General features: G+C 38.6%; 1 protein-coding gene across 3 annotated transcripts; it reads right to left on the bottom strand.

Annotated features, from left to right (window-relative positions):
- Nucleotides 1-220: 220 nt before the first annotated feature.
- LOC145768623 (chloride intracellular channel protein 5-like) lies at nt 221-26,933 on the bottom strand. 3 transcript variants are annotated; one of them, XM_082580164.1, is made up of 7 exons: nt 26,796-26,933; nt 15,597-15,863; nt 14,520-14,591; nt 5,459-5,568; nt 4,631-4,872; nt 3,714-3,898; nt 221-2,498 (listed from the first exon to the last, which is right to left on the bottom strand). In XM_082580164.1, exons 1-7 carry the CDS (start codon nt 26,826-26,828, stop codon nt 2,325-2,327), a joined length of 1,083 nt encoding a protein of 360 aa, XP_082436290.1. In that variant the 5' UTR covers nt 26,829-26,933; the 3' UTR covers nt 221-2,324. The 3 variants fall into 3 exon arrangements, with proteins under 3 accessions (XP_082436290.1, XP_082436289.1, XP_082436291.1); XM_082580163.1 differs by lacking the exon at nt 14,520-14,591 and adding an exon at nt 14,104-14,226; XM_082580165.1 differs by lacking the exon at nt 14,520-14,591.
- Between the last annotated feature and the right edge of the window lie 1,056 nt (nt 26,934-27,989).

Genomic DNA, 27,989 nt, shown 5'->3' with positions numbered 1-27,989 from the left:
GACAGCATTAAGCTCTTAACGTGACACCCCCATGATATAAAAAAAAGTAAAAAATTACTGCTCTGTGAAAGACGTACATCATATCTGATACAGAAATCGTGCTTGTAGATCACCTCGGCTTACAATGTCCGCACTGTAAGGGCTTGGCAATAGTGAAAAACTGATAACATTTCCATACACTTGCATGGGTGAACACATGTAAGCAGTTCTGAGACAAGAATACACGGTACCATGACTGGACTTATATTTCCCAGCGTGAGACAAAAATCTACAATCATGATTACCAGAAAAGAATATATTTGTGAAGCTAACATGGCGAATATTTGATAAAACAACAAAGACAAGCGTAGACTAATTGCTAAGTTTTGGTATATTTACGCTTCTTTTACATTCAGTGACTTCAAATTGCCGTAAACGCAGCGAAAAAGTTCTCACACAAAAATATGTACATCGTACAAGTATGGATGGTTATTGCTTTGTAACAAATACAGGTTCAAATGAAAGCAAAGAGCGTGAAAATGAATGAAAAATAGGAATTGATTGATGGAATAAAAACTACCGGAAAATATCACAAGCGCTGACGTAATTAGTTACACACCGCACTTCAATTTTCACAAAGTGACGTGACATAATGCGATCTACACGTAGCCTATGAACAATTAGTTTTTTGTTTTAGTATATAGCATACTGGCGTTGTTGTTCGGTGTTGTAGTCTTGGCGTTTTTTAACCTTTATGACAACGTTAATGATTGTCAGTTTAAACAAGTGGCTTTCTAAGATTTTTTCGTTAAGCAGCGGCAGCAATTTTTGTACTCAAAGCACAACAGCGATAGCAAATCAATAAAGACACACACTGACAAAGTTGGACTTACTGATAATACAATTTCTACACTCTTATAGAAACAACTCCATTTTTATCCCAGCTTCATGAAACGTAAAATCTATACCTTAAAAAATATGGTTGACGTACAGTTTGGGAACCACTGAGTTGAACAATGTACAAAAAAAAAATTACATGTGTTGCACACAGCCAATCGCCAAAGATGAATAATATTGTTTCGTGAAACACACTTATTCCCAATTAGCAAATGGTGTCTTTTATGGAGGCGTTGAAACAGTACAAAATGACAACACATGCTGTCTGGTTTGTAACCGTGGTGATCCAATAAAAAGCAAAATTGCAACAATAAAGCAGTCGTTATATGACAGCAAAGAGCAAGACAGAAAATAATTATTGACACACTCACATACTGCAGTCCTCTGTATTTTGAAATCGAAAAGCTTGCTAAAACGAAACATTTGAAGACGGCAACTCCACAAAATATTCACATTTTAAAATATTATATTCAAGAAAATCTTTAGCCTCTTATTTACAGAATAACAAAGCATGTAAAAATACTGTACAATGATTTGTAAAAATAGATAGCATCCGAGTGTCTCCCCAGCCACGTGTGATTCAGTGACTTTAAATTTCCCTTTACCAAATACAGCAGCATGCAATTCAGATTAACTGAAACAATGGTTGCTTTCAACAAACCGAAAGCACATGCAGATGCTAAAGCTAGAGCCAAATTCATTGAAGCGTATCGAATTCTAGAGTATCGGATTAGTGACATCTTTTATAGATGTTATCTAACACACTTAAATTTTTTAAACAAAAATAGAAGTAACACAAAAGATAAACACAAGCATAAACTGTTCAAGACAAAAATACTGAATTATATAATTATACAAGACAAAAATACTAATTATATAAGACTTTTTACTGCAGATTTACTTTCAGTTCTAGTAACTACAAAAGCAAGCAAAGATGTGACTGAGCAAAGTTATCTCCGGTGTTTTATCATCGACTCTTCTCATTAGGAAAAAATTGATATTTTTTCGGTTTTGTACTGTTTGGTAACAAAAAAGCAATGCAACAAAATCTGTTCGCCCATAGATGATATGAAGTAAAATTATTGATGCAACGTAATGTAGTATTTTAATGATACAAAATTAATAGAAGCAATGGTACATGCAATTGCAGGGGTCTGTCGTATCGTGAATGTACTACTTGATTCATTAGCAGTTCTTTGGTACATAATCCTTATCATCGATGCAAGTGCAGATTCAAATGTAAAATCGTAGTTTTCAGTTGGTGAATTCTCTGGGCTACGGCCGTGTGACACACGATGAAGAAGAAGAGTTGGTGAATCGCGTACATCTGCCCAATCCGAATAAAAAGATTGCAACTTACAAACAGTAAACCTGCTACGTTCAGCAAATACAAGAGCCATGAGCGACGTGAAGTCACGTGAGAAGTCTGCATGATTACACCAGGCGTGTTACTTCTTCCAGCCACCAGGGCGGGGCTTACGACCTCCGTATGTCCAGATGATCTCTCCAGGGTCGGGACAGGTTTGTTTGAATTCGTCCGTCTCGTCGGCAGCAGCAAGATACCGGGCAATTCCGGTGAACTCGGCTGGGAGTTCGTACTTGAGCATTTCGCGGCCGCCAATCTAAACATAGAATTTAAAGGTAATAGCATGTTGCAAAAATGACACATCAACTAACGTTGAGAGTAGGCGGCCATATTGGAATGTTCTAACAATATTTGCTGAGTCATGGCATCACACGTCATGACATGTCATGAGTAATGAAATTACTGAATATTGGCGCTTTTTACATAAGCGGAAAAATTCCTTCTGTCACGCCGATTGTGTGTGTTGGAACATTCAAAAATACGTCTCTGTGTAAAAAAACGTGGAGATTAGATTCGAAAGCTAGCTATTTGTATTTCCTTTGCAGCTTCACCTGTGCTTAGTTTTTTGTGGTTCATTTCACGTGCGAATTAAGTTGCACTCTGCAACAGACTTCGCATGCAGAAGCGCTTATGGAAAGACCAATCTTGTGCTTGTTGTTGCCAAAGTAACCAGGACACCGTGCCCTTCTGCGCAACTCTGACGCAGGTTAGTCAAAACGTTTTGGTAGTCGATTTTGAACATTCAGCAATACAAGGTCTTAAGAAAATAACTGGAAAATCCCCAACACATCCTGGCAATACATAAGAAGACTACAGTGAAAGGTACAACAGTTTACAGCGCAATGAAACGCCATCACAAAATGAGGTTATTATAAATCAGTGCATAAGGTGAACATAATTGCAGCCTAGATAGAGAAGTTGGCGCTTTTTACATTGATTTGACAATGTAACAACGTTGAAACAATGTACAAAGCACTAATTTTGTTAGACGGGAGCAAATGAAACATCCGCAGGATTACACGATAATTCACACGCCCAAAGACTGAGACCGTCTCTCATGAATGGTAAACTGCGTGTCAATGTGTGAGCAACACGAGTTCGAAACTCAGCGGAGTCGCAGCAAAGATTTTAAATGTTAGTAAATGTTGTTTTGTTTCATGCCTAAAGAAATAAACTTCAGCAAACGTGCACTGGGCTGTTATGATATTGACCAAGCAGCGATGTACGGCACCTTGTTCTCAAAACGAGTATAAATGCTGTAAAAAATAAAAACGCTTTAATACTGCCATCTAAGTCTCGGTAATTGAAGAGTTGGTTAGTGGCACTGAACTTGAAAATAGCAACCAGCAGGGAGCTCATTGCTCGTTGCTCGAAGCTGCAGTTTTTCGTCTGACCTCTGCAGGAGCTGTAGTATTTCATTCTGACGTTACGAAAACCTTACACAACTTACTCGGTAATTAATATTACTCACTCTGATCATGTTCAGCTTGGGAAGCATATTGCAGTCCGCAATCGTCATTTCGTTCCCGTCAATAAATTTCCTCTTCGACACTTGCGGTTCATCTTCGTCGCAGTTTTCGTCAATTTCATCATCCAGAGGTTCGTTTAAGTATTTATCGAACTTGCGCAGGGCGTCATTCAATTTCGTTTCCAACACTGGCAATAAAAAAAAAAAAAAAATTAAGCGGTCACACTCCACGTTTTCTATAAATGAAATTCTATTGAAGCATTTTTACCGGTTTAATTACATATTTCCATTCAATGGGTATTTTGGTTATAAACGAATTTCAGACGGTAATAACACTTGAAAACTTTGGCGTTTGCTCGCACTATAAACTTTTATGAAGCGCACACTTGATGAAGGGCAGGGCTTCTGCGAAGAAAATTAATTGTATCTAAGAAACCGCAGTTTTATTCCACCCAGCAAGCAGTCCAGTTTTACGTCGATTCAACGCAGCCACACTAGCATTTGGTCCATCACGGTGATACAAAGATGAAGTGATACACGGTGATACTAATTCTCAGCGAAACCACCAATGAATCTTGGCAACGAATCGATCTATAGACGCTAGACATGGTCACAGAAACAACAACCGTATCTTGGTTTAATCAATGCGAGAATGACTGAGGAATACTTGGGACTAGATGATCCACAAGCAAATCTTTTAAGCGGCCAATTAAGTTAATCGTCGTATTGCGTAATCAAAGACCAATTTACTTGAACATCGCCTGTATATAAGTAAGCTGGGATTCTAGCCGATTAACGGTTGGCGCATGAAGAAAAGATTAGTCCGCCAATTAATTTGCTTTATTGGCCGATTTGTTTAATCCGTGGATATTCTTTTGGTGGTGCAAAACCCTTAGTAATTTCGGTCAGAAAAGACTTACTTTTCCGTTTAGGATCACCGACATTTCCCCGAAACTTAATGAATGCAGAGAACTTCGCGAAGATATCGTTGCCGACGCTGTTGCTTTGTGGGTGCTTGCAAGCAAGCTTGGGGTAGCGCGGAGGATAGAGCTCAGCTTCGATGTAGTCTTCACATTTCTGTATGTCGGTCAGCTCTTCACCGTTGAAGAGCAGAAACGGCGGGTTGGTGCCGGCAGCAATGTCTCGCAGTTGTTTTGGTTTTCTGTGACACAATCGCAAAATTATACGCTAATTCATATCGGACTTCAACCGAAGAAATAAAATTTGTAATACAGTCAGTGCCATACAGACAATTTCAAGATAATAAAATAATGCTGAGTGATGTTCAATTTTGGATCCCAGACAAAGATACGGTTGTTTATTGTTCGCTCCAAAATAAGTTTGCTAAAAAATTTCATTCTGAAAAGTTTAGTGCGATGAGCGTGCCTTTTCGTTAACGTGATAAATCACCTTTACTATGTCGGGAAGACAATAGACAAATAGCATAGTACTATCATCTATCTGTTGATGGTGTGCATTAAAGTCTTGCATTTTTGCTTGTTTATACAAATAAATTACCTTCCAGAATTAATAAAAAATGCTAGGTGCACTGGTGTGTCGCCCTCGCAACACAGAGTTTGAGGAACACTGACTCAATGTAACAAGAGGGAGAAATTTACCAAAAAAGCACGAAGGATAGCTTAACTTCGAAGTTGACACGTACGCCTAATACGCTTTTGAAAACTCAGACTGAGAACAGAAGTACAAGTCAAACTCATAAGACTTGTATAGCAAAACTAGTTGCTTACGTGGCTTTGTCGACAGTTGTGACGTTGAAAACGACTCCTTTCAACCAAAGCATCATGAAAAGCCGCTGCGAAAAAGGACAACATCCAATGCATTCTCTGTCGGAACCCGCCTGTGGTAAGACGTAAACACAATAAGTTGAGTAATCTGACATTACATGTTCAATGTGCGGTAGTAACTTGCAGTAAGATAATACACAAAGACAGTTGGTTTTCCATCAAATCTACGACACAGGTTGTCTTCCAAAGCCCGCTTTTGCACAATATGAAACAAGCCAAGCAGTAACACAGGCTGTTTTACATTGGCTCAACAACTGAAAACGTTCAATCAACGCAAAAAATGAACTGATTAGCTGGCTTGGAAGTGATCTGCTTTTTAAAATCCGTACTATGGCACTGCAGGACACCACTGTGCATTTCTATCGCCTTGGTGGAGACTGGAGATGACTAAGTAATCTGGACGGTCATAAGGCTACGTAATTAAGTGAAGGTCACATGATGAACTGTTTGTTGCAATGAACCGAATAAAAGAACAGCTAAAAGAAATTTGTTTGAGGATGTAAACATTGAATTCAAATAAAACATAAATTAAAAAAAAAACGTGTAAATGTAAATTGACACAAAATTGTTAGTGATTACAACCAAATGAAAACAATAAAGCAACAACATAACAACCAAGCCAAACTATTACTACTAAACTAAAATGCCAACGTTAAAATGACAACAGGTTTACGGCGGTATTTATTGCTGGAAACACTGGGCAACTTGAAGGTTTTGCTCTTGAGTCCCGCGGATTAAAAGCAAAGCCTTGGAAAAGTATTTACAACCGCAGGCTGTTTATGTGGGTAGCCGTGGTAAAGAAAAAACGCCTTAAACAAAGGTATTAGAAAAATATTTCACATATTTTAATAAATCAAGTACATACGTTCAATTTGACAGCGTAATGAACAATGGATATGAAGTTTCGTAAAACGATAGTAAACAAATGTCACTTAAAGAAGCATATCACGCCATTACAGAACTTAATTTGCTGGCTGAATAAGCCGTTTCGGAGTAGGCTACCGTGTTACTTTTTTCTGCTTTTCAATTCAGAAACTGATTTATTTCACTGTTTCTTGAAATGCATCTAATTGCCAACCACATTCCAAGATAAACCACGATTAAGTGGAATGCCAGAACAAACAAGAATTCGCAGTCGATGGCAAACTCTTTCCTTACGACTGCGCTGTTGCGATGGAAGGTGTCAAAAAGAAACTAAAATGAAAAGAAAATAATATAAAAAGAAACAAGGATAAGAGAAAAAGATAACGGAGCAGGTCTATCGGTTTTATTCACGTCGGTCTATAAATACAGTGCTTGCCAAGTTTAGCTCATTCGTTCATCGCTCGACTTGAAAACACTCACCTGCAGAAACCTCAACGTTTCTTGGCTAGCCACTAGCAAAAACATACCGTCTCAAATTTCCACTTCAAGAAATGGTGAAGAAATATTGGGAAAAAATAAAATCGTGATCAGTTTCCCGTCATCTAGGCCTAATTGTTTTACAGCAGCGTACGAAACCAGATTTCTTCCGGTAGCTACTCAGAAATACTTGTAAGGATAAAGTAAAATCTACACGAACATGACTTTAAAATAATTTCTTATCTTCAAGGTGCCACAATAACTCTGCACCTGTTTTCTATTCAATCTCGAAGAAGAGTTGGTCGAAATATGAAATAAATTCTATCATTGTAAAGGTTTGTTTTAACCCAAGTCTTTTAAACCTAACGACATTTCTTTTCGACACAAGTATGTTTGTTATTGTATTCTTTCCTTTCATGTCCAAAGAAAAGCAATTTTCGTGACGTTTTAACTTCGAAACGAAGCGATTTTCTAATCGTCCAGACTTATGAATGTTCAGCTCAAAAGTATTTCAAAATGTAGAAACATTTCGTTAGTCAAGAGAAGGTGATCAAATCCGTTGTTTTGATTACGTTTTAAATATATTTTTTTTTAAATTTATTCTTTCAAACAAACAAAAAAGTGTGAGCAATCTCACTTCGAAAAAACACATATTTTCCGAGCGAGATAAAAGAGTAAAAGGCTTGGATCATATTTCTACTGTACAAGTATTCGAATAACAAGCGAAATAGTGCCCACTGCCCACGCTATCAACGCATTCTAACAAAACGTAAAACCTTGACTTAATTGTCTTACGGTGCATGCTTAATTTACGGCATGACAAACAAGTCGAAGAAAAGGCAAACAGTTATTACAAAGCCCCAGACAACATTAATCACAAATTAATTTATAAAAAACGTAATAAAAGCACATCTTACAATAACGACATTCTTTAAAAAAATGTCAAGTAGAGCATTTATAACGAAACATCAAAATACAATCTATAATATCGACTCGCTTATGACTGAAAGTTAGTGGATATTACATTTCGCCATGTGTGGTTTAGCAAGAATCCCATTCACTGCCAAACGATAAGCAAACATTGGACTGCGGTATTTTATATTATGTTTTGCTGCATACTAGTGAAAACTGAAACATCTTGTCGTTGTGGAATGATGCGATCTTTGCTGAAAAGATTGTTTACTGAATACTTAAGGTAAATTGCATTTTCTGGAGGTAACTAATATCCTGAAGCATGCCTGAAGACGATCGAAATCTCCCAGTAGCACAACGAATAAAATAAGCACCAAAAACTTACTGAAACCAAGACATCCCTTCTACAAAACTGACCAATCGCCGATAAATATTACAACGGAGTGGCAGAAGTTTTGAAAAAACAAAATCTCCTCAGTGTTTGAGAATAAACCGATAAGCCAAAAAAACCTCTTCCAGGTTTTGTTTAACTATAAAAAACTATGGTCCACTGCAAACAGCCTAAGAATAAAACAGTCTAAAACAAAAGACAACCTTTACCGATAGGAAATGGAAACTCAACCAAACTGTCAAACTGCAATGCCACAAACCAGTCCATAGACCACCTTTTGTAAGAGTGTCCACTGTCCAGTAACCCAGCTGGTCACAGCGGTAAACCATAATCTCTTCGTGGGAAAATTGTAACATAAAGTTCCCGGATCCGTTCATCTGCATGTAATGACCGAAAAATAAACACTCTTCGAAACGTCTATTCAAAAAGTGTATTCCTGTAAAATTAGCCCGCGGCTATCGAAAATGGGACGTAACACCGTACGCCTCTAAAACTGTCACTACAGAACAGATTACTTGGATAAAAGACGGAAAATTTGTCCAGCTAGTAAGCACCAAGCAAACAGTTAAATATGCGACTGACTTCCAACAAACAATTTTACGAATGAGTGGAATGACTATTGACTAGAATAATTTGCGATATCTCAAATGCACGTAGACAGTAACTGTGACGCAATAATGAAAGACAATTATGAAGTCATTCAAACAGGTGTTCAAGCGGCTAATGCAATATTTCATCAGGTCTTACGACCGATGGTGCAATATTTGGACATTTTCTAGCAATTTCCATGACGTATGATGCCAGCTAGGTTAAGTAGACCATAACGGTTTTTATATGACGTTTGATTTGGTGAAAATTGTGGGTAACACCAGCTTCAAGAAGAATCACACAGCCCACCAATACAACAACGACCTTAAGGATTGGTTCAATGAAAACTGTTTGTACTAGTGGTCGAGACGCGTTTAGACATCTAAGACGTCTTAAGCGTCATACAAAACAGCAACATCATAAAAAGATGAAGTTTATACACGTTTCAAGAAATTATGTATGAAAAACTAAGAACTGAATGCAGTGGCTTGACATAATTACACCATTCAGCAGAAGAGAACTTACGATCTACAAATGAATGTGTGCATTATTTATGGCATGATGCGCGTGCAAGCATGCTGCACACAAAGTACACATCACTGCTGCACTGGCAAATATCAGAAAAGTTGCAGAAACATACGACATATAGGTAAAAGTAGCTATCTCTGTGTAGCTTCAACGTCATTAGACGTAGAAACGACGTAAAATGGCAACTAAAGAATAATCTGTTCAATCTGTAGCAACCAATAAGTCAATTCATAACAAATTTCATAGTGGCACATTCAGTCCCATCGTGCTAAGCCGGCAATTCTCAATCTGCGGTAAATGTTTTCACTCTTCTTGAGGTTAAACCATAGGCAACAACTGGCAGCGGTGACACATGCTGCTAAATCCCAGAACAAAACTGTTTACCGGACATCTAATTATAACCTGGTTGAGTCTAATAAAACCTTTCTGTTTTTGTGAACCAACCCAGCAAACTGTCCACTTGAAGCAAACTGTCTCGTATCCTTAGTACAAGTTTTGTTTCTCAACGCAACAAGCAGTTCACCAGCCTCATCTTTACTGAGCCTTGACAGGTTCTTGACATGATCATATTGAGGATGCTGTGATAGCGAGATCGATTTATGATTAAAACATGAGGCTGGTGAACTGTTTGTTGCGTTGAGTAACAAAGCTTATACTGGTTGGGTCTATTTAGGTTAAGGAAATCTTGTAATCTTGTCTGAAAAAGAGATAAAATGTGCACTAGAGATTAACAACCATTGCAGTTGTTTCATCATTATATTATCTAACGTGATTTCGGCAGGCACTTTACAGGTGCCACACACTGCGGCATCTCAGCAAGCAAAGTTACATTGATTCAACGTCACATGACGTTTTAAAAAATGTAAAAAAAACTATCAATTTACTGGCTGGGTACAGCCAAGCAGGCTGCTTCAATTTTAAATGCTCAGTTGAGCTGCTTTCATTGTCGCTAAAAGAAAGTAGTTAAGTTGGGTGTGATTTTAGAAAGAAGTCAAAAATTTCTTTCATGCGCACTCACAATCCTTTTCAACACGCTTTTGTATCTTTTGTTATTCGAAAATAAAAAGTTAACCCATTGGCCTGTGGAACCTTACTAAAATTCAGCGGACACTAAAAATCTCCACAAGCCTTTCTTACGATTGTTGCCCATACATTGCCCACAGAAACAGTGGATTTAACAAAATTGTGATACTAATTTTATCATTTATACAGCACAACATTCACAGTGCAAACTATGCTCCTATGGTAGGAGTTGTGGGTGCAACTTACGGCATAAATATCCCTGAGTGGCCGTGGTATATATTGCCAGTTGTCACAGAAATGAAAACACAAGCAAAAAAGCAATGGCCACACTCTACTAAGATAGAATTACCTTTACAAATAGATTTATGACATGTTTTCTTTCGCTTAACTGTGTGTCGTCATCATTACTGTTGGAGTTGGTTGGCACCACCTCGACAGTGTTGTCCTCCGATTCCGCCATTTCAAATCACGTTAGAAGCAGTTATAATGCTATGTTAAGAAGCTTTGTTATAATACCTTGCTCTAGTTTCAAAACAAAGGTTGTTAAAAATCCAGGAGATTCGAGGCACAATGAAAATAAAACTGGTTTAAATATTGACTCCAACTGCACTCCCTGAATCTCATAATTGCAAATTCGGGGCTCACTAAAAAAACTTTGACCAATCTTAAAACAGCCTTTCAACCTCAAATGAAACTGCAACGATGCTAATGAACTTTATGCTTTGGGTCAGCAAAATTTTGTTCAAATTTTTCATTTACACTAAAAGCAAACGAACCTAATACTACAATGATAGCAAACGATGACGAAACGTGCGGTATTTAGATAGCAGGCGTTCCCAACAAGATGTCTGTGCGATACTGCTGAAAACAGAACGAAAAGTATTGATATAGTTAAGAAATTGCTTCTTTTGGTTATGAGTAACAGAGTGGGCTGAGATATAAGTACTTTAGGCGTATTTAATAACATAATTTGTTTCAAGGATGCGCATCATTATTGCAAACGTAAGACACCTCACAAAGGCGACTCTTCGTCTCGTTTGCAAAGTATCACAGATGAAATTTCAATTTCTGCACGTTGTAGGCCGTAAGCAGTAGTATAGTGCTGAAATTCGGACAAAACTGCAATTTATGCACATATTTAGCATATCCACAACTCCAAACAAACTACCCTACAGAAACGCCCTATATTGACGCTGTTCGAGCTCGCAACAAGCTGTGCCTTCGCGTTACAAAAATTACATCTTGTCCTTCATGAAACTTTTACTTGATCGTTAGTTAAGGCTGCTGTTTACATCTGCTCTAAACCGAATTTCATAAAGTCATATGCTGTCAAATATAACCATGTCTGCATTTGAAACTCTTCTAACAACTAAACGATTCAAAGCAAGCCGTGATGCCAACTCTGCTGAAATGCGCGATACAAGTGATTTATAATCAGCCGAGCGTATCTGCTTGCTTCAAGGCCACTAATGCAATTCCCACACGCCCATAACTATCTCGTCAACGTGATAAGCTTGAACGGTATGAGCAGCACAGCCTGAGGGAAAAAGAAAGCATTTGGCATGTTTGGTTGTGTTTTTATTGATGCCTTTACGTTTAAAATGGTTAACTTGATGTAAAATAGTTCAATTCTCCAAAGATGAGTGCTTGTTCTCTAAGTGCTGCAAAATACGCTTAGTCTGTTCTGTCTTCCATTGAAGCGACGCTGATTATGACAAAGAAGCAACCGGATATGGATTATGTGCGAAGAAAGGATACAAAACTTAAACTGCAAGTCTCTCTATATAGTCTTCCGGCCAGGTATGTGTGAAACACCTGAAGATAGGTTATTGTTCACCAGAAGAGCGTATGATATTTTGAAGATATTTCTTGACTAATTTTATTTACTTTACGTTAATTGATAGCAATAACTTCGTTTTTGAAAATCCAGTTTACATTCTCATCTCACCCTTGCTGAGAGTGTGGAGAATTTTTCTACATGGCGGTTGTTCAAAAGACAAACTATCGCATCGGTTCTCACCAACCAAGTAAAATAGTCCTCTTTACATTGATTTAACGTCTGTAGATGTAAAATTAATAGAAATATAATAGATTTTGTCGGCATGATTAACTGCACAGTAAAGCGGATAAAGAAAAATCCATCAAACTTTTTCTTGACCACACTAAATAGAATAATGCAAGGTTTGCAGGCTAAAGTCATAAACAAATGATTGATCCTTCAAACTATTGATGAACATGGCTGGAATCTGATTAAATTATGACGTCACTTTTGTTTAAATGAGTCTTTAGGATCGGAATTATAAAACAATTCCTATCGACTGTTTATGACCAACGTACTGAACTTTCAATATCTCGTCAGAAACGAATTTGCACGCGGTTGTTATATGCTGGTTTGTTTCATTCTATTCTTTTACAGCTGGCAAGTATTTTTACGGTGCCTTGAAATTTCTATTTTAAGCTGTAAGTTAAGACACTGACCAACAGCTGCTATGATACCGCGTTCTGTATCGAATAGCGACTTTTCCCAACAAACTTCTCATTTTAAAGACAAATGCACGAAACATTGCAAAACTAAACGCAATCTGCAAGTCACTCAATCGACTAATTCCTCTTCTCAGTCCAACTTTAAACGATCAGCATGAATGGATTAAATGCATAAATTAAATTTTAACAATCCTTTACCAGACAGCAACTCAATCATTTTTTACATCTGTGTCTGCAGACGTTGAATTTTCAACGTCTGCAGACGTTGAATCAATGTAAAAAATAATTGAATTGCTTTCTGGATCTTTTGTCGCATTAATGTGCGTTCTTCAATCTTGCAAAGACAGCAAATAAGTCATTTTTTACATTGATTAAACGCCTTCTTCAATAAAAAAAAAACGACCGATTCGCTGTCTGGGTATGTATTGCCCAAGGCCACTCCTAAACCAAGCAAAAAATATATAAAAATTTCAAATTAAAACTATATTTTGATTAGCCTACATGCGCCCACGTTATCACTCGAATAGTTACAAGCAGAAAATCGTTAAACTACATTGTTAGGTTGTTGAGTTTCTGTGGGTAATCGTATTCTGCTGTATGAATAATGCAATAAAATGCAAGACAATAACAAAGAGTTTTGGACGTTCAGTTCAGTCGTCAAACTACTATAGCCAGCAAAAGTTTCCTTTTTTGATATGGTTTAAAGTTAGACGTTTTTGACATAACGTTACATAGACAACTTTTTCTGGATAGATGTTTCTTTGTAAATACATATTTTCAACATAGAGTTACAAGCTAAGGATAAAAAGTTGATTGCATGTTCATTGTTCAACTTAAAAAACAAACAAACAGTATGTTGAAAAAAATCTCACTATTCCACGAAAACTAAAGACTTGTTAACTGGGAATTAACTGCAAAAGAAGCACAGATAAGCAACAACTGCACCAAGCATTGGACATCCATTGTTGTCACACATTAATTATATGGCAATGGCATCCAAGGCTTCTTGGTGAAGTATTTTTTTTTTTGGTTTTAGTTGGTGAAGTGAAATGTGTTTAATTAATGAAACCCTATATTACAAATAATCACTTGTCATATCTTCTGGCACCTTAGATGGACCAGAAGAAAACGCTATTTTGTAGGTTAAAGTGAACAGATCTCATACTAAGAATCATAATGCTAAACGTCAACAGCAAGGGTATTATTTACAGAAAAGAAAGTGAAGGAATCCTATTGGGGGCCATTGCAATTTTGCACATCTAATTTTGAATGAACATATTACAAAATACATAGCTCTCGTTCAAAAATGACAAAAGCTCACCTTAATAAATAGCGTAATTTTAGGTTCTGGGCGAGTATTTCCACCGGTCTCTGCATCATTATCAGACGCAGCTCCATTAAAAACCGTAACAGGAGGACTACGAAACTCAGACTTAGTTGCACTCTTCGTTTGTCAATTCCATGCAGAAAAATAAATAAAGTAAATGTTTTGAATCATGCATTTCAGCTATAAAGCAATAAAGAAAAAATAATGAACCCTATTCATAATGCTGTTTCACAGCCTTGAACCAAAAAAAATGTGATCATCCAACAGAAAAATGAAACTATGTCGCTTATCTGGGAGTTCATGTACCAACTGAGCATTGAGCAAGCAAAATAAAATATATGATGTAAAGTATATTGAAATGATATGACGTCAAATAAAAAAAATTGGCAGTCAATTCCATGCATTTAAACCTTGATAAACAGAAATATAACATGTTCAGTTTTTTCTCCTTCTTTGTTAACAGTGAGCATTTCGTTTTCATCCTGCAAATGAACTGATTTAAAAAAACAACTCCAGTAACATTCTTTGGAACCACAGGTTGTGCTAAACCAAAGCTGTATTTAAATCGTCATTGGTAAGTTAAGCATATTACTCACTTGAAAAGCTATTGCTTTTTAAATATCTAATTGATTTAGTTACAACATCACAAACAATGTTATTCTAGATACCATTCTGAACAATCTGAAATACGGTACACTTCATGTGTGTTAGGAAAGAGGTTTTCATGCGCAGACTCTGTCTTTTACATTCGTCAAGACACTTAGGTGTGGCGCCTGATCACTGATCAGTTAGGTGCTATTCCCAGTAAAGTCTATTTCATTAGGTGCTTTAAGGTAATACTGCAGACAACAGCATACGCAGAATTTTCTGAAGGAGGAGGGGGAATTTGAAACGCTTTTCGAATCAAAACAAATTAAAAAACGCCCATATACTACCAATTATACGCCAAGTTATATTGTATAAGATTAGCCTACCATACTCCTTACTCAGTTTGCATTGACAATATAATATTTTGTTAGTTTGCAACAGCTAAGTTACTCCACCCCTTTGCAACCCCCATCCTGTGAAATTCACCAGTAGACCGCTATTTTTAGTGATGGTGCCTAAAATGTTTTTCAAATCATGATTTGTGAATTCAGATCAAAAACACCAGACTGCCTCCACAATCTGTTAGGACTCCATCTTTGACTAAGCCTACATTGCAATGCAAAGGGCTATGGAGTTTAATTAAAAAATTAGAAACCTTACAGGGTAATTTGACACACCAAATACCACCTAAATGACCGGTATCACAGCGCGCACACCTATTTGGCAGGCACCTAACTGTCTGCACCTCAAAGACCTTTCATATATAAGTCTCAGCCTAATTCAGCTCAAGATGGTAAAATAACTGTCATATATATATAATAAGTTGAAAAATTATATATTATGACAATGAAACACTTTATGAAATGTTTAAAAAGTAAAAAAAAAACAATTTTACTTACATCTTCAGTTGTAAGATTTGCAACTCTTTCCACCACTTGATCAGCCATGGTGCCAAGTGCTATTGGAGCCTCAGGAAGGTCAGACGGTGTGTCTTCTTTTCCAGCAGTTGACGAATTGGAAGATCGTTGATCAAAATCGTAAATATGCTCTGGTGGAGGAGGTGGTAAATCTTCAGAAAAAGTGTCGTAATGATCAATATAATCCTTCTGACTATCTTCAACTTCGGGTAGCTTGTCAATGCCACTTGCACTATCAGCATCAGAATGCTAAAATAAAACAATTGGATGTTTAATTTTCATTGTAAGACAAGGTTTCATCCTTTGTTAAGTATCATGCTTTCAGAAGCATATGGTTTTAATGACTTACGGTACACTTACAGTTTTTGCAGATTAAAACGAAATATTGCTATGTCAGTTCTTCAAACTGTTAAGAGTTTCCATAGATTATTAGTGGAATTTTAAGTGGCAATAATATGAAGATTCACTAAAGTCCTTGCAGAAGACACTTGATATAATATTAGGCTATAAGTATTGCAGATATTTTCATAATCCACACAACTGTTAACATCCTTTGCCTTACAAAGTGTAAGGTTTGCTTTGTGTACAGACTATTGGTATACAGACTAGTGTAACGAGTAGCATAGTTTGTGCAATGCCATACTTTCTTTTTTATCGGTGATACATTTTATTGGAACAAATATCTATCTTAAACTACTGAATTTGTTTTGCTCATCATTGAAATATTGACATCTACCGGTATTTGCCATTCCAGCTATATCAAGAAAAAAATCTAAAAATAACAATCCAGTGGAAGAGATACAACTTTCTTGCTGTACTGGTCGATTGCATGTAGGCATTACTTTCGTGAAAGGATTTTGCATTAAACCTTTAAATTCTTGTTTTTCCAAAAAAAAACTGCTTTTTTATTGTATAGTCTAGGCCAGGGATGGCGAACCTTTTTTAGTGCATGGGTCACAAAAGAGACCTTAATTCTTGAAAAAGCAAAAGTGGGTCATACATTTAATTACATGTTAATGCAAAACTACATGTTAATGCGAAACTATACAGCATGTTAATGCGAAACTTGCTTCTGCATCTTCTCTGCAAGTCTTATTATCCTTGGTTGGTAATCCGTAGTTTTTAGCTTCACACATGCAGCACTCATATCTGAGCTGAGACTATTCCGTGTGCTTGATTGTATAAAATTCATGTGCGAAAATAAAGATTCGCACGAATATGAAGAACCAAACAACGTTAACAGAGCTACTGCAAATCTTTTCATGGTTTCAGACGAAGTTGGCAGGGAGTTCCACTCTGTAAGAATTATATTTTCAGCATGGTTTTCAACAGCAGGAAAGTCACAACCATCCATATCCGTTTTCATTTAAATTTTTGTAGGAGATGATTTAAGTCTACAAATTTTGTTTTCCAAACTGCACTTTCTTGAAAGTCTATCATTTCCATTTCCAAGTTGTAAAGACGAAACCATTCGAAGTTTGATAATTCAAGATTTTCCAATTGAATTGCATGCGGGAAAAGAATGAACTGCAATGTAGTATCTAGCTTTTGGAACTGGGTAAACCTTTCTGACATTACATTTTTGGCCTCTTTCGTCAGTAAAACATACTTGTTGAGTGCAGTTTACTTTTGTTCATAAGTTAAATTGGTGGTGGTAAAGTGCTTCAACAACTGAGGAAAATATTTCAGCTGACCTTGTTCAAGTTCAAGGTCTAGAGAAAAAATAGCGAGTTTCTTAAATGTTTTAATGTGCCTAAACATGGATAATACAATATCTCCACAGCCTTGCAATTTAGTATTTAACTTATTGTAATGCATTGTGAAATCAGCGAAAAAATGTAAATCATTCAACCACGTACTTTCGCTTAACTCTGGATATTTTTGATTTTTTTCAGCTAAAAAAAGTTGTACTTTCAACAATTCAACAAATCGCTGTAAAGCATTACCACAACTTAACCACCTTACTCTGTTGTACATGAGTAAGCCATTAAATTTACTGTCACACGCGTTCAATAAATTTGCAAACTGACGCTTATTAAGAGCATGAGATGCAATACAGTTGACTATTTTTGTTACCACACTTACAACTTTTTGAAGAGATTTGATTGGTTTAGCGCAAAGGGCTTCCTGATGTATTATGCAGTGAAATTCAACAAAGCTGCGCTTTAACTCCTGTTTTAGTAATTGAATAAATCCAACATGTTTCCCAATCATGCTGGGCGCTTCATCAGTCGTTACAGATACAATCTTCTCCATATCTATATCTAGCTAGGTATAATCTAGGTATAGCTAGGTATATCGTAATAGCTAGGTATATGTATACCTAGCATATCTATACCAGTACTAGATTAAAATAGGGTGGGGTCTTATCACAAATATTTAGTGAAACATTTATTCTTTGCTGAAATATTTGTTTAAATTTCATTATTTTAAAAAAGACAAGTGGGTCACTGAAAATCTGTGATGGGTCATTTCGTGACCCGCGGGTCAGTGGTTCGCCATCCCTGGTCTAGGCTATATTTATGACAATTTGGTTTAGTCTAGAATCTAGATGACTTTAACATTTTACTATTAAGAAAGTGACAAGCAATATGAAACAGTAACACTAAATTGCCTGAAACCTGGCCTATTGTTTTTCTTATGTTAATAGATTGTTTTTACTTTCGAAAAGAAAAATGCAAAGCTAACTCAGTTCTAAAGACATTGGCCTAATCTTATCCAACAATTGGAATAGAATATTTTAGAAGGAATATTTTAATAGGATATGTTTAAACATGTGGCCTGTTCAGTGTTCACACTTCAGGGCCACTACAACAAGTTTCAAAGTGGTACAGTACCAAAGGTAAAACTGTAGCAAAGCGCTTCTACCGTTTAGATATATTGATATGCATTGTTTTCACTATGACCATCAGAAATAAAAACTGAGCTGCAGTGGCGAAGCCTGCTGACTGCTGAAGCAAAGCTATTGCTCCTCTGAGACACCCACTAGTGGCAGAATAAATGATTGATTCATAGAATAAGGTTACATGACATGCATTTCGAATTGATGGGAACATATTTGTTCGATACAAATTAACTTCAAATTTGCCTCGTGTCAGTCACGTCAGAGATCACTTACATACTTTATCTCGCATATTTTTGTACGGTAAGTCATCTATGGTCACGTTTACTGTTTATTAAGTTGCTTTTTAGTCGTATCTAGGCTCACGCCCGGTGGTTGAAGATTTTTGTTTTTATTATCTTTATCCTGCATTGCGGGAAAGCGGACTTGAGCGCTATGCATCGGTCTACGCCTTCCGACGTACACCTGACCCACGCTGCAGCCGACTGCAATGTCTGTTTCCGGTTGTCTACTCTACTTATGACTTAAATTTGGTAGCCTACTACCCATTACCGGTACTCGAAATCGATCACTGGGTTCCAGGGCTCTTACAAGAGGCAATTATCGTAAAGTTTCTTGCCCAAAGAAACAACAACAACAAGTGCGGGTGGCTGGAGTCGAACATGCAGGCTCTCGACTGCGAGCCCAACGCGCTAACCACTTGGCCACTGCTGCCGACAGTTTATGCGGTCGGGAAGGTAAGGAAGCCAATCTTCGCGTCCACTTTCCGGCACACCTTTAAGTGTTTTGCCAAAAACACAACCGTATGCCCTGTCGCATTGGCGTAATTTTTTTAAAAAATTTGACGAAGTTAGGGGTGCTCTAAGTTATCTTATGAAAATTGTCAAAATAGGCTAATCAATTGAAAACCTGACCGATGGAAAATGTTAAAACAATTGACTCAATCTAATAGTAAATTCCACCATGTTTAGCCTACGTCATGAAACGTCGAATCAACATAAAAGAAGATAATTTTGTCGTAGGCTATGTGTAATCGAATAGACTGCAGCGGTATGTCAAACGATCAGATAGAAATGAAAACAAGTATTACATGCGAGGCGAAAGTGATCTTACATTGAATATTGAAATATATTCGACTTTAATTTGTTCACGTCTGCCTTATAATGCGGCTTGCTATAAATTAATCACATCCAAATTTGTTTCTGCGGGTCCGTTGTCTTGGAAACAAACTCCCTGACAAGTTCTTTCATGTTAAAATTCTCGGCCAATTCGCGATGACTACCTATAACGGCCAAATTGTTCAGTCGTTGTTGCGTTTGAGTGCTGCGAAGGTAGGTCTTCAAGCGTCGTAATAACGAAAAGGAACGTTCGGCTTCACAGGAAGAAGTCGGCATAACAATGTAAGTTACCAAAGCTGCATATATATTTGGCATTATATCGACCATTGACGGCTGTGCAATGGATTTCTGACGTAGCGTATTCACTGTCACAACATCACCGTGACGTTTGCAACAAGCGAACCAATGTTTGCGTTGCTGTTTGTGACGTCACAGACATTCAGTGAGATTAAAAGAAGTCCGATTGCCGCAGTTTGCAGAAAAATGCTTTGATCGTACAATATGCTCTACCCAGTCAGCAAAGCTGGTCTTTTTTACATTGATTCAACGTCTGCAGACGATAAATCAATGTAAAAAGGACCAGTTTTGCTGGCTGGAACATACTGCGTAGTGAAGAAAGGCGTTCTTCCCGGCTATCAGCACAAGGCTGATTACTCACTAGCACAGCGAGCTGCAGTGACGCTTCGCTAACGCCGTGACGCTTTAAACTGCAGTAACGCAGTTTTGCTGGCTGGAACATACTGCGTAGTGAAGAAAGGCGTTCTTCCCGGCTATCAGCACAAGGCTGATTACTCACTAGCACGCCGTAACTGCAGTGACGCTTCGCTAACGCCAATGGCTGGCGTGAAAGCTACACCGTTCTGGTTAGCGAAGCGTCACTGCAGCTCGCTGTGCTAGTGAGTAATCAGCCTTGTGCTGATAGCCGGGAAGAACGCCTTTCTTCACATTGACCTACCCCTGGCACCTGCTGGTTTTGTTGGCTCTTTCTTTCCACAAAGATAAGAGTTAAACTGACTGGTAAAGCGGCGGTCGATTACTCAAGTGGCAAGAATACGGTGCGATACTGATGAGCCCAGCCTCATGGGCGAAACACGTGTCTATCGCTGTCTATTCGATGCTACAATCGGCTGCCAAAATAACTTAAACGTTTAATTGGAGGTCTCAATGGCTGGCGTGAAAGCTACACCGTTCTGGTTAGCGAAGCGTCACTGCAGCTCGCTGCAGACTCGAACCAATCGTTGACCCAAAGCTGCCAGAAGAACAAGCTGGATTCCGACGCGGCCGATGCACAACTGACCAGGTTGTCAAGCTTACTGATGACATCGAAAGTGGTTTTGAAGCCCGTGAGAAGGTGGGTGTTGTCCTAGTGGATCTTACAGCAGCCTATGACACTGTGTGGCACCGTGGTCTTACTATGAAGCTATTACAGCTCATTCCTGACCGACACATGGTTAAGTTTCTGGTAGAGACCATCTCGAACCGTACCTTCATACTGCATACCAACGAGGGAAAACCCAGCAGACCACGCCGCCTGAAAAATGGCGTCCCCCAAGGGTCAACACTATCGCCACTCCTATTTAATATCTATATAAGTGACCTCCCATGCACTACATCGCAACAGTATGGCTATGCGGATGATCTAGCTCTTCTATATGCTCACAGGAACTGGCATGAGGTGGAAAGAAAACTTGAAATTGACCTGAAACTGGTGGCTGACTATCTGGACAAGTGGAGGCTCAAACTGAATGCGTCGAAAACAACAATCTCTGCTTTCCATCTAAATAATCGGGAATCTCAGCGTCAACTGTCTGTCTCGCTAAAAGGAAATCCTTTACCATACACTGCAAACCCAACTTACCTTGGAGTAAAACTTGACCGGCAGTTGACCTACAGACCCCACATCGAGTCACTCCGTGCCAAGGTTACCTCGCGAAATAACCTCTTGAGAAGCCTAGCAGGAACAGGATGGGGAGCCCGAGCATCAACCTTGCGTACAAGTGCACTAGCCTTGGTCTACAGCTCAGCCGAATATGCCTCAGCTGTGTGGAACCGCAGCAGACACACAAAAAAGATGGATGTATGCATTAACGACACCTTGCGCATCATCACTGGCTGTCTCCGCCCCACACCTACTGCTTATCTGCCAACTTTGGCTGGCATTGCTCCTGCTCATGTCCGTAGGGAAGAAGCCTCTTACAAACTGGCTCTACATGCGAGACTCGATCCTCAACACCTTCTCCACAGTCACTCCCAAACAAATGGACCAGTCAGACCTCAACGCCTATCATCAAGGCGCCCATTCCATCGATACGCTATACAACTTGTGGATAAGAACTTCAGCTGCATGGAAACATGGGCCCAAGAATGGAACGAGCTGCCACATATCCCTCCCCAGTTTTCAGTTATGCCAGCACTCTCCATCCCTCCTGGAGCAGACCTCTCAAGAAAGGCATGGGTCACATTGAACAGGATCAGATGTGACGTTGGCTGTACTGGAGCTAATCTGTTTAGGTGGGGGTTGCATAATTCGCCGATATGTGTCTGCGGAGCGGTAGAACAAACAATGCAACACATACTCCACGAATGTTCCATCTTACGACCCCCAAGTGGAATCACTGGTATTCGACAACTGGACCCAACTACCGTATCTTGGCTGCACGAGGAGGCATTGCCAATCTAAGCTGCTACAAGTCAAACGAGAGAAGAGAAGAAGAAGACTGCAGCTCGCTGTGCTAGTGAGTAATCAGCCTTGTGCTGATAGCCGGGAAGAACGCCTTTCTTCACATTGACCTACCCCTGGCACCTGCTGGTTTTGTTGGCTCTTTCTTTCCACAAAGATAAGAGTTAAACTGACTGGTAAAGCGGCGGTCGATTACTCAAGTGGCAAGAATACGGTGCGATACTGATGAGCCCAGCCTCATGGGCGAAACACGTGTCTATCGCTGTCTATTCGATGCTACAATCGGCTGCCAAAATAACTTATACTGCGTAGTGTTATGTAACACAGAACTAGTTGGCGCTGCGTGCCACACACAAATGTAAAACACTGAAAATATTGCGCTGTGGTGAAACGACTTTCAAGAAAGAAAAAAACCATTATTTAGCAATGCAAATTTCCATTTGAATCGGTGTATTTTGTATGCAAACCAGGGCCCAGGGGTGCTCTCGCATTTATGTTGTTACCTCAGATTTTCATTTTAGGGTGCTCCCTTCGCACCCTTCGCACCCCTGAAATGACGCCTATGCCCTGTCGAGTGCCGTTTCAGGGCTCTTACTACTTGGCTACGCAGCCGACCTATTAAGCTGTTAATTAATTTTGATTTAAAAAAAATAATTGCCCGTAAAACTGTATCGACTACCTGGTGGAGTAATCAAAACGCCAACATGAAGTTTAAAACGACATCGCGTCCATTGCTATGCAGGCTGGCGTTCGAGTTCGAGATGACAGGGTTGTGACTTGGCAAGCCACTTAACTAAATCATAGGCTTAGGTTGCAGACTTGCAGTGACACTGAACCAGGGCTTTGGAGCAGGCGTAAATGTTAAGTTGCACCAGAGCTCTCTTTTATCATTAACTATCTCCAGCTCTTGCTCCGGAGCTTATTGATACCACTGCACCGGCTCCAGCTCCAGGCTCCCAAAAGTGCTTTCAATAAAATAATGACGACATATCAGTTTAATTTCTAAAGCTTAACTCTTTCGTGCCCAGCGATTTTGCACGGTTTGACCGCAAAACCCAGGCATTTTTGCTATTTTTTCTCTTGGCCTACTTTAACGAGTTGACACGCGTGACACCGATTGTGTATATTGACATGGAATATCTCATTGGAAAGATAATTTCAAGTTCTGACTATAAATGTTAGAACCTACTTTCCTAATACAACATATTTGAAGATGCAGTATTTTCAAAATGTGTACTTTTTAAAAAAAAATTTTTGTTAAAAATTTTGTGAAAATCAAGCATCATACAAAAAAAAATACTCCCACCTTTTCTGTAGAACCTAAAAAGATTTTTTTTCTTCAATGGACTTCCTAATGATATAAAGTGTCAAGGAAAAATCAAACATGCCCTGTTCCTTTAGTAGGCCTACACACTTTTCTTTTAACTGTTGGCTAAAGTAACCACACTTTGTCAAATTTGAGCAATTTTTTTTTTTTTGAAAAACATGAGAATATCAGTGAAGCGTGTTACAAGGGACCAGTAAATTTATAGATATTTGGTCACAGCGGTAAACCATAATCTCTTCGTGGGAAAATTGTAACATAAGATTCCCAAATCCGTTCGTCTGCATGCAATGACCGAACAAGAAACACGCCTTTGAAACGTCTATTCAAATTGTATTTCTGTAAAATTAGCCCGCGGCTACCGAAAACGAGGGGGTGCAACGCCGTACACCTCTAAAAACTGTCACTACAGAACAGATTAATTGGATAAAAGAAGGAACTTTTGTCCAGCTAGCAAGCACTAAGCCAACAGTTAAATGTGCGGCCAACTTTCAAGCAACCATTTCACGAATGACCAGAATAGATATCAATATCTCAAATTCACGTATGCAGTAGGCTACTGTGACGCAATAGAAAGACATTGTCACGCAATTCAAAACAGGTGTTCGAAGCTGGTAGCCTAATCCTATGTTTCCTGTTTAAACAGGTTTCAAACTGAAACAGGCCTAAACAGGTTTAAACAGGTTTGACACAAGTCTTATGAACGATGTGCAATTTTGGCACATTTTCTAGCAACTTCCATGACGTAATATTCAGTAGAGCTGAACGGTTTTTATATGACGTTTGATTTGGTGAAAAATTGTCTGGAACAATATTCTACTACAAAGACAAAGTTTTATATCACGCATCAAACAGCATCATTTTAAAATGATGCTGGGCGTTTCGCTTTAAACCTCAAATCATTTTAAAATGATGCTGGGCGTTTAGCATTAAACCGCAAATCATTTTAAAATGATGCTGGGCGCGAAAGAGTTAAAATTGCCTACCGGCAACAATTGCTAAAAATGGCATAACTTTACGAAATTTAAGTTGCTTTCATCAAAATGTCATGCGGAACTGAGTTTCAAAACATATTCGTTAATTCAACATCTGATTACGCACATAGTTTCTTAATTTTGTGAAGGGTGCTGTTAAATTATGCGAATTCAGCCAATAGTAGTGGCATCTTGAGCAGGAATAGCCTACATCGGAGCCGGAGCTATTCTTCAAACAACTGGATCCAGCTCCACTTAAATTTCATGTGGAGCTCCGGCTCCAGCTCCGTTGAAAATACACGGCTCCGGGGCTCCTTGCTCCGGCTTCGGCTGCAAAGCCCTTCACTGAACAAATGAACAGCTACAATTTCTATGTGACACTGATTTGTTGTGTTGCATCAATCAATTAGGTCGACATTGCAGCCTAAGCCTCTTGGGCAAGGCCTACAGGCTACAATTACCCTGTAGCCTAGCTAGCCAACGGTTCTAACGTCTTGGTCTAGCCTATTTATATACAGGCTACGGTACTTAAAATAGATGTAGGCAGGCCGGTTGAGGGGTAATTTGTTTGGCCTTCTAATTTATGCAAACTTGGTTCGACTTCCGGCTTAAGCTGGTTGTTGAAAATACCTCTAGCCTACTTATGGTGTAATAAATTAGGTGGGCATAATTTCTGCAAGAAAGGCAGCCGAGAGAAAGAAACTGACCACTCGACTCTCTTTAGTGCCGAAGTCTTAGTAGGCTACAATGAAAACCTTATTATCTTCTCATACCCGACACTTGAATCAAGTAGCCTATGGAAAATTTTGGGTCCACTAATATTTTTAGGAAACAAATGAAATCCTCTGGCTTCAAATTAGACTCTTTTAAAAAAAGAAACACTTTATTCAGCGAATATCCGATGGTTTCATCAAGTTTCCGGGCCTCTTGAAAAGGCTACAGGCCCCTAAAATCATATCGGTTCAAAAAGTAGCCTACCCCACGACAACGCTACTGCGCGTAGGCTAATCTATGTTCCAATACACACAATAAAACGATTGCTATATCGTTATGATAGCCTTTGTAGGGTGCAACATTTCGTGAGGATTTCAAAATTGACTAGGCCTATACGGTAGCCTATGTGCCAAAAAAAGAGTCCAATTCAAACCTAAGGCACGTTAATGCTAATCTTCACATCGAAGACTTCACGTGAAGGCAATTTTCAAGCTGTCTGCTATATAGCATAATGTATTACGTAATTGTCTCAAAAAACAACATTAGTTATGGTGATTAGACGGCCTGCTAGGCCCACTACGTTAAACAGGCATTTAAGTAGGCTTAGGTTGTTACTTATTTTCACGCAGTCAGTTCATTCATAGGCCTAGCGCTAGCTGGGGAGAGTGGGCACATTTGTGGGCTAACAAATCAACATTTTTCCAACTCCTGGTCTCCTGACTATTAGGCCCATCGGTAGGCTATTTGTTATATGCTTGAACTGCAGCCCAATTAAATTTGTACTATCACCATAGGCGTAGCCAGGGTGGAAGAAAGGGGCCATGCCCCCCCAAAATTTTCAAAGTTTGGATTCCGAAGTTGAACCCTTTGTTGAAAATATAATATAATTTGTAATTTATAAATTTATATCGTTTTCCAAGACATCTGGCTATCAACACCCCCCAGGACTTGTTTTAGACACACAGAAAGACTCCAATAAATTTTGCAAATCGTAAATCGCGCAATGTTTACGCGATTTACGCTTCTTTTAACCAATCTGTGGAAGCAATTTCAGAATCGCCCACTCTGTTGGGTTTTTGTGTAGCTGAGTTTTTTGTGTTCTCTAATTTTAGCCGCAGTTTTTGTCCGTTCGTGTGTAACAGCTACCTTTAATAAGTTAATAGCTGTTTATCTGCTAATAAATTTCATACAAATATTACCCTGAAAGTGTTTCCAGAAAGCGCTATAATCCATTATTTGAGTGTAATTTTGCAAAAAATTTCCGGGGGAGCATGCCCCCGGACCCTCCTTGAATACGCGTGCCTTCGGCACGCTCTAACTAACCCCCACCAGATTTATTGCTTTCATTGCTTAACCCACCAGAATACGCCACTGAACATCAGGTGGCGATGCCTTAAATCAAACACTTTGTGGTTCTCTTCAATTCATCAAATATTTGCCCCCCTCCAAATTTTTTTTCTGGCTACGCCACTGACTATCACGTCCATGCAAATTGAAGTGGGCCTACGGTAATTTACCTATTAGCTTACCATCATATCAGCATTTTCGTACTCATTTTCCATGATGCTTTTGTTCGATTGATATGAGCTGTGAGTTACTTTTCTTATAGGCCAAACAATTGATTGCCTTGTTTTAATAAATTACTTTAATTTAAATCTAAATACCGGTACCTGATGAAATAAACAGTATTTTAAAAGACCGTTCTTTCTAAACAGATCACATGAAACAGATCACATGAAACAGATCACATGAAACAGATCAAATGAAACAGATCAAATGAAACAGATCAACCAATCACACGAGTCAATCAACGTTAATTGTGAATTTTGCCATATGGGTGGCGCTGGAAGGAAATCTTCAAATGCGTTGCTCAAGCTCATGAAACGAGAGTCCAACCTGCGACGCTTGACCTTGCGATTTCTTCTCACTGTCAAGAGCTTAACAACTGAGCTATCTGGGCGGACTGGCATCTCACCAGCCTTTGCCTAGAAACTTTAAGTAGACTTCCTAGGCCGAGCAGTAGGTTAGTTAGCCTAAGCCTAATATATCCAATTCGAGATTTATGAAAATCTACATAACAAAATATTTTTTTTGAATTAGCTAGGCTAAGCTAAAAGATTAGGTCTGGGTCTAACATGTGGGCCAGCAGTATCTTGGTCGTGGAGTTTTTACAATAAGCATGCGCATAAAGTCGCTTTTTGGTTAACAGGGCGGGGCCGAATTCTGATCTTTGTCAGAACGAATCTACTTACTGCTGATCATTGTAGCCTATGCAATGAATATGCTATATTTACGGTATTAGAAGTAGGCTACCGGTTACAACCAGTATAGCATAGCCTATATGGCCCATGATAAATTGCGATAACTGTCTAAAATGATACCAAGCTTTAAAAAATACAGTAGGTCAGATACAAGGCCTAACTTTTAATCAAGGTTTGTTTTATTGGATGTTTGTATTTAAAAATTGCAGTAGGCTATAGTTTGCCTTGGTAACCTACAGTAGGTATATAGGCCATGTCTTGCTTGCCTTTAACCACGGCGCGGTAATGCAACGTAACTCGCTACTCATAATTTACGTTTCTTCCTGAAGTAAGGCCACCAAACACTGCTGCAAGGTCATGTTTAACATACATAGGTTAATTCTAACTTTTGCCTCACTGTGTAGGCAACGTGGACGACTGTTCAGAGTTTAGCATTGTTTTATTTGCTTAGGGCTACTAGAA

The sequence above is a fragment of the Aplidium turbinatum genome, chromosome 4 (assembly GCF_918807975.1).
Source record: "Aplidium turbinatum chromosome 4, kaAplTurb1.1, whole genome shotgun sequence".
Classification (NCBI taxonomy): Eukaryota; Metazoa; Chordata; class Ascidiacea; order Aplousobranchia; family Polyclinidae; genus Aplidium; species Aplidium turbinatum.
This window is presented reverse-complemented; position numbering and strand designations above follow the sequence as displayed.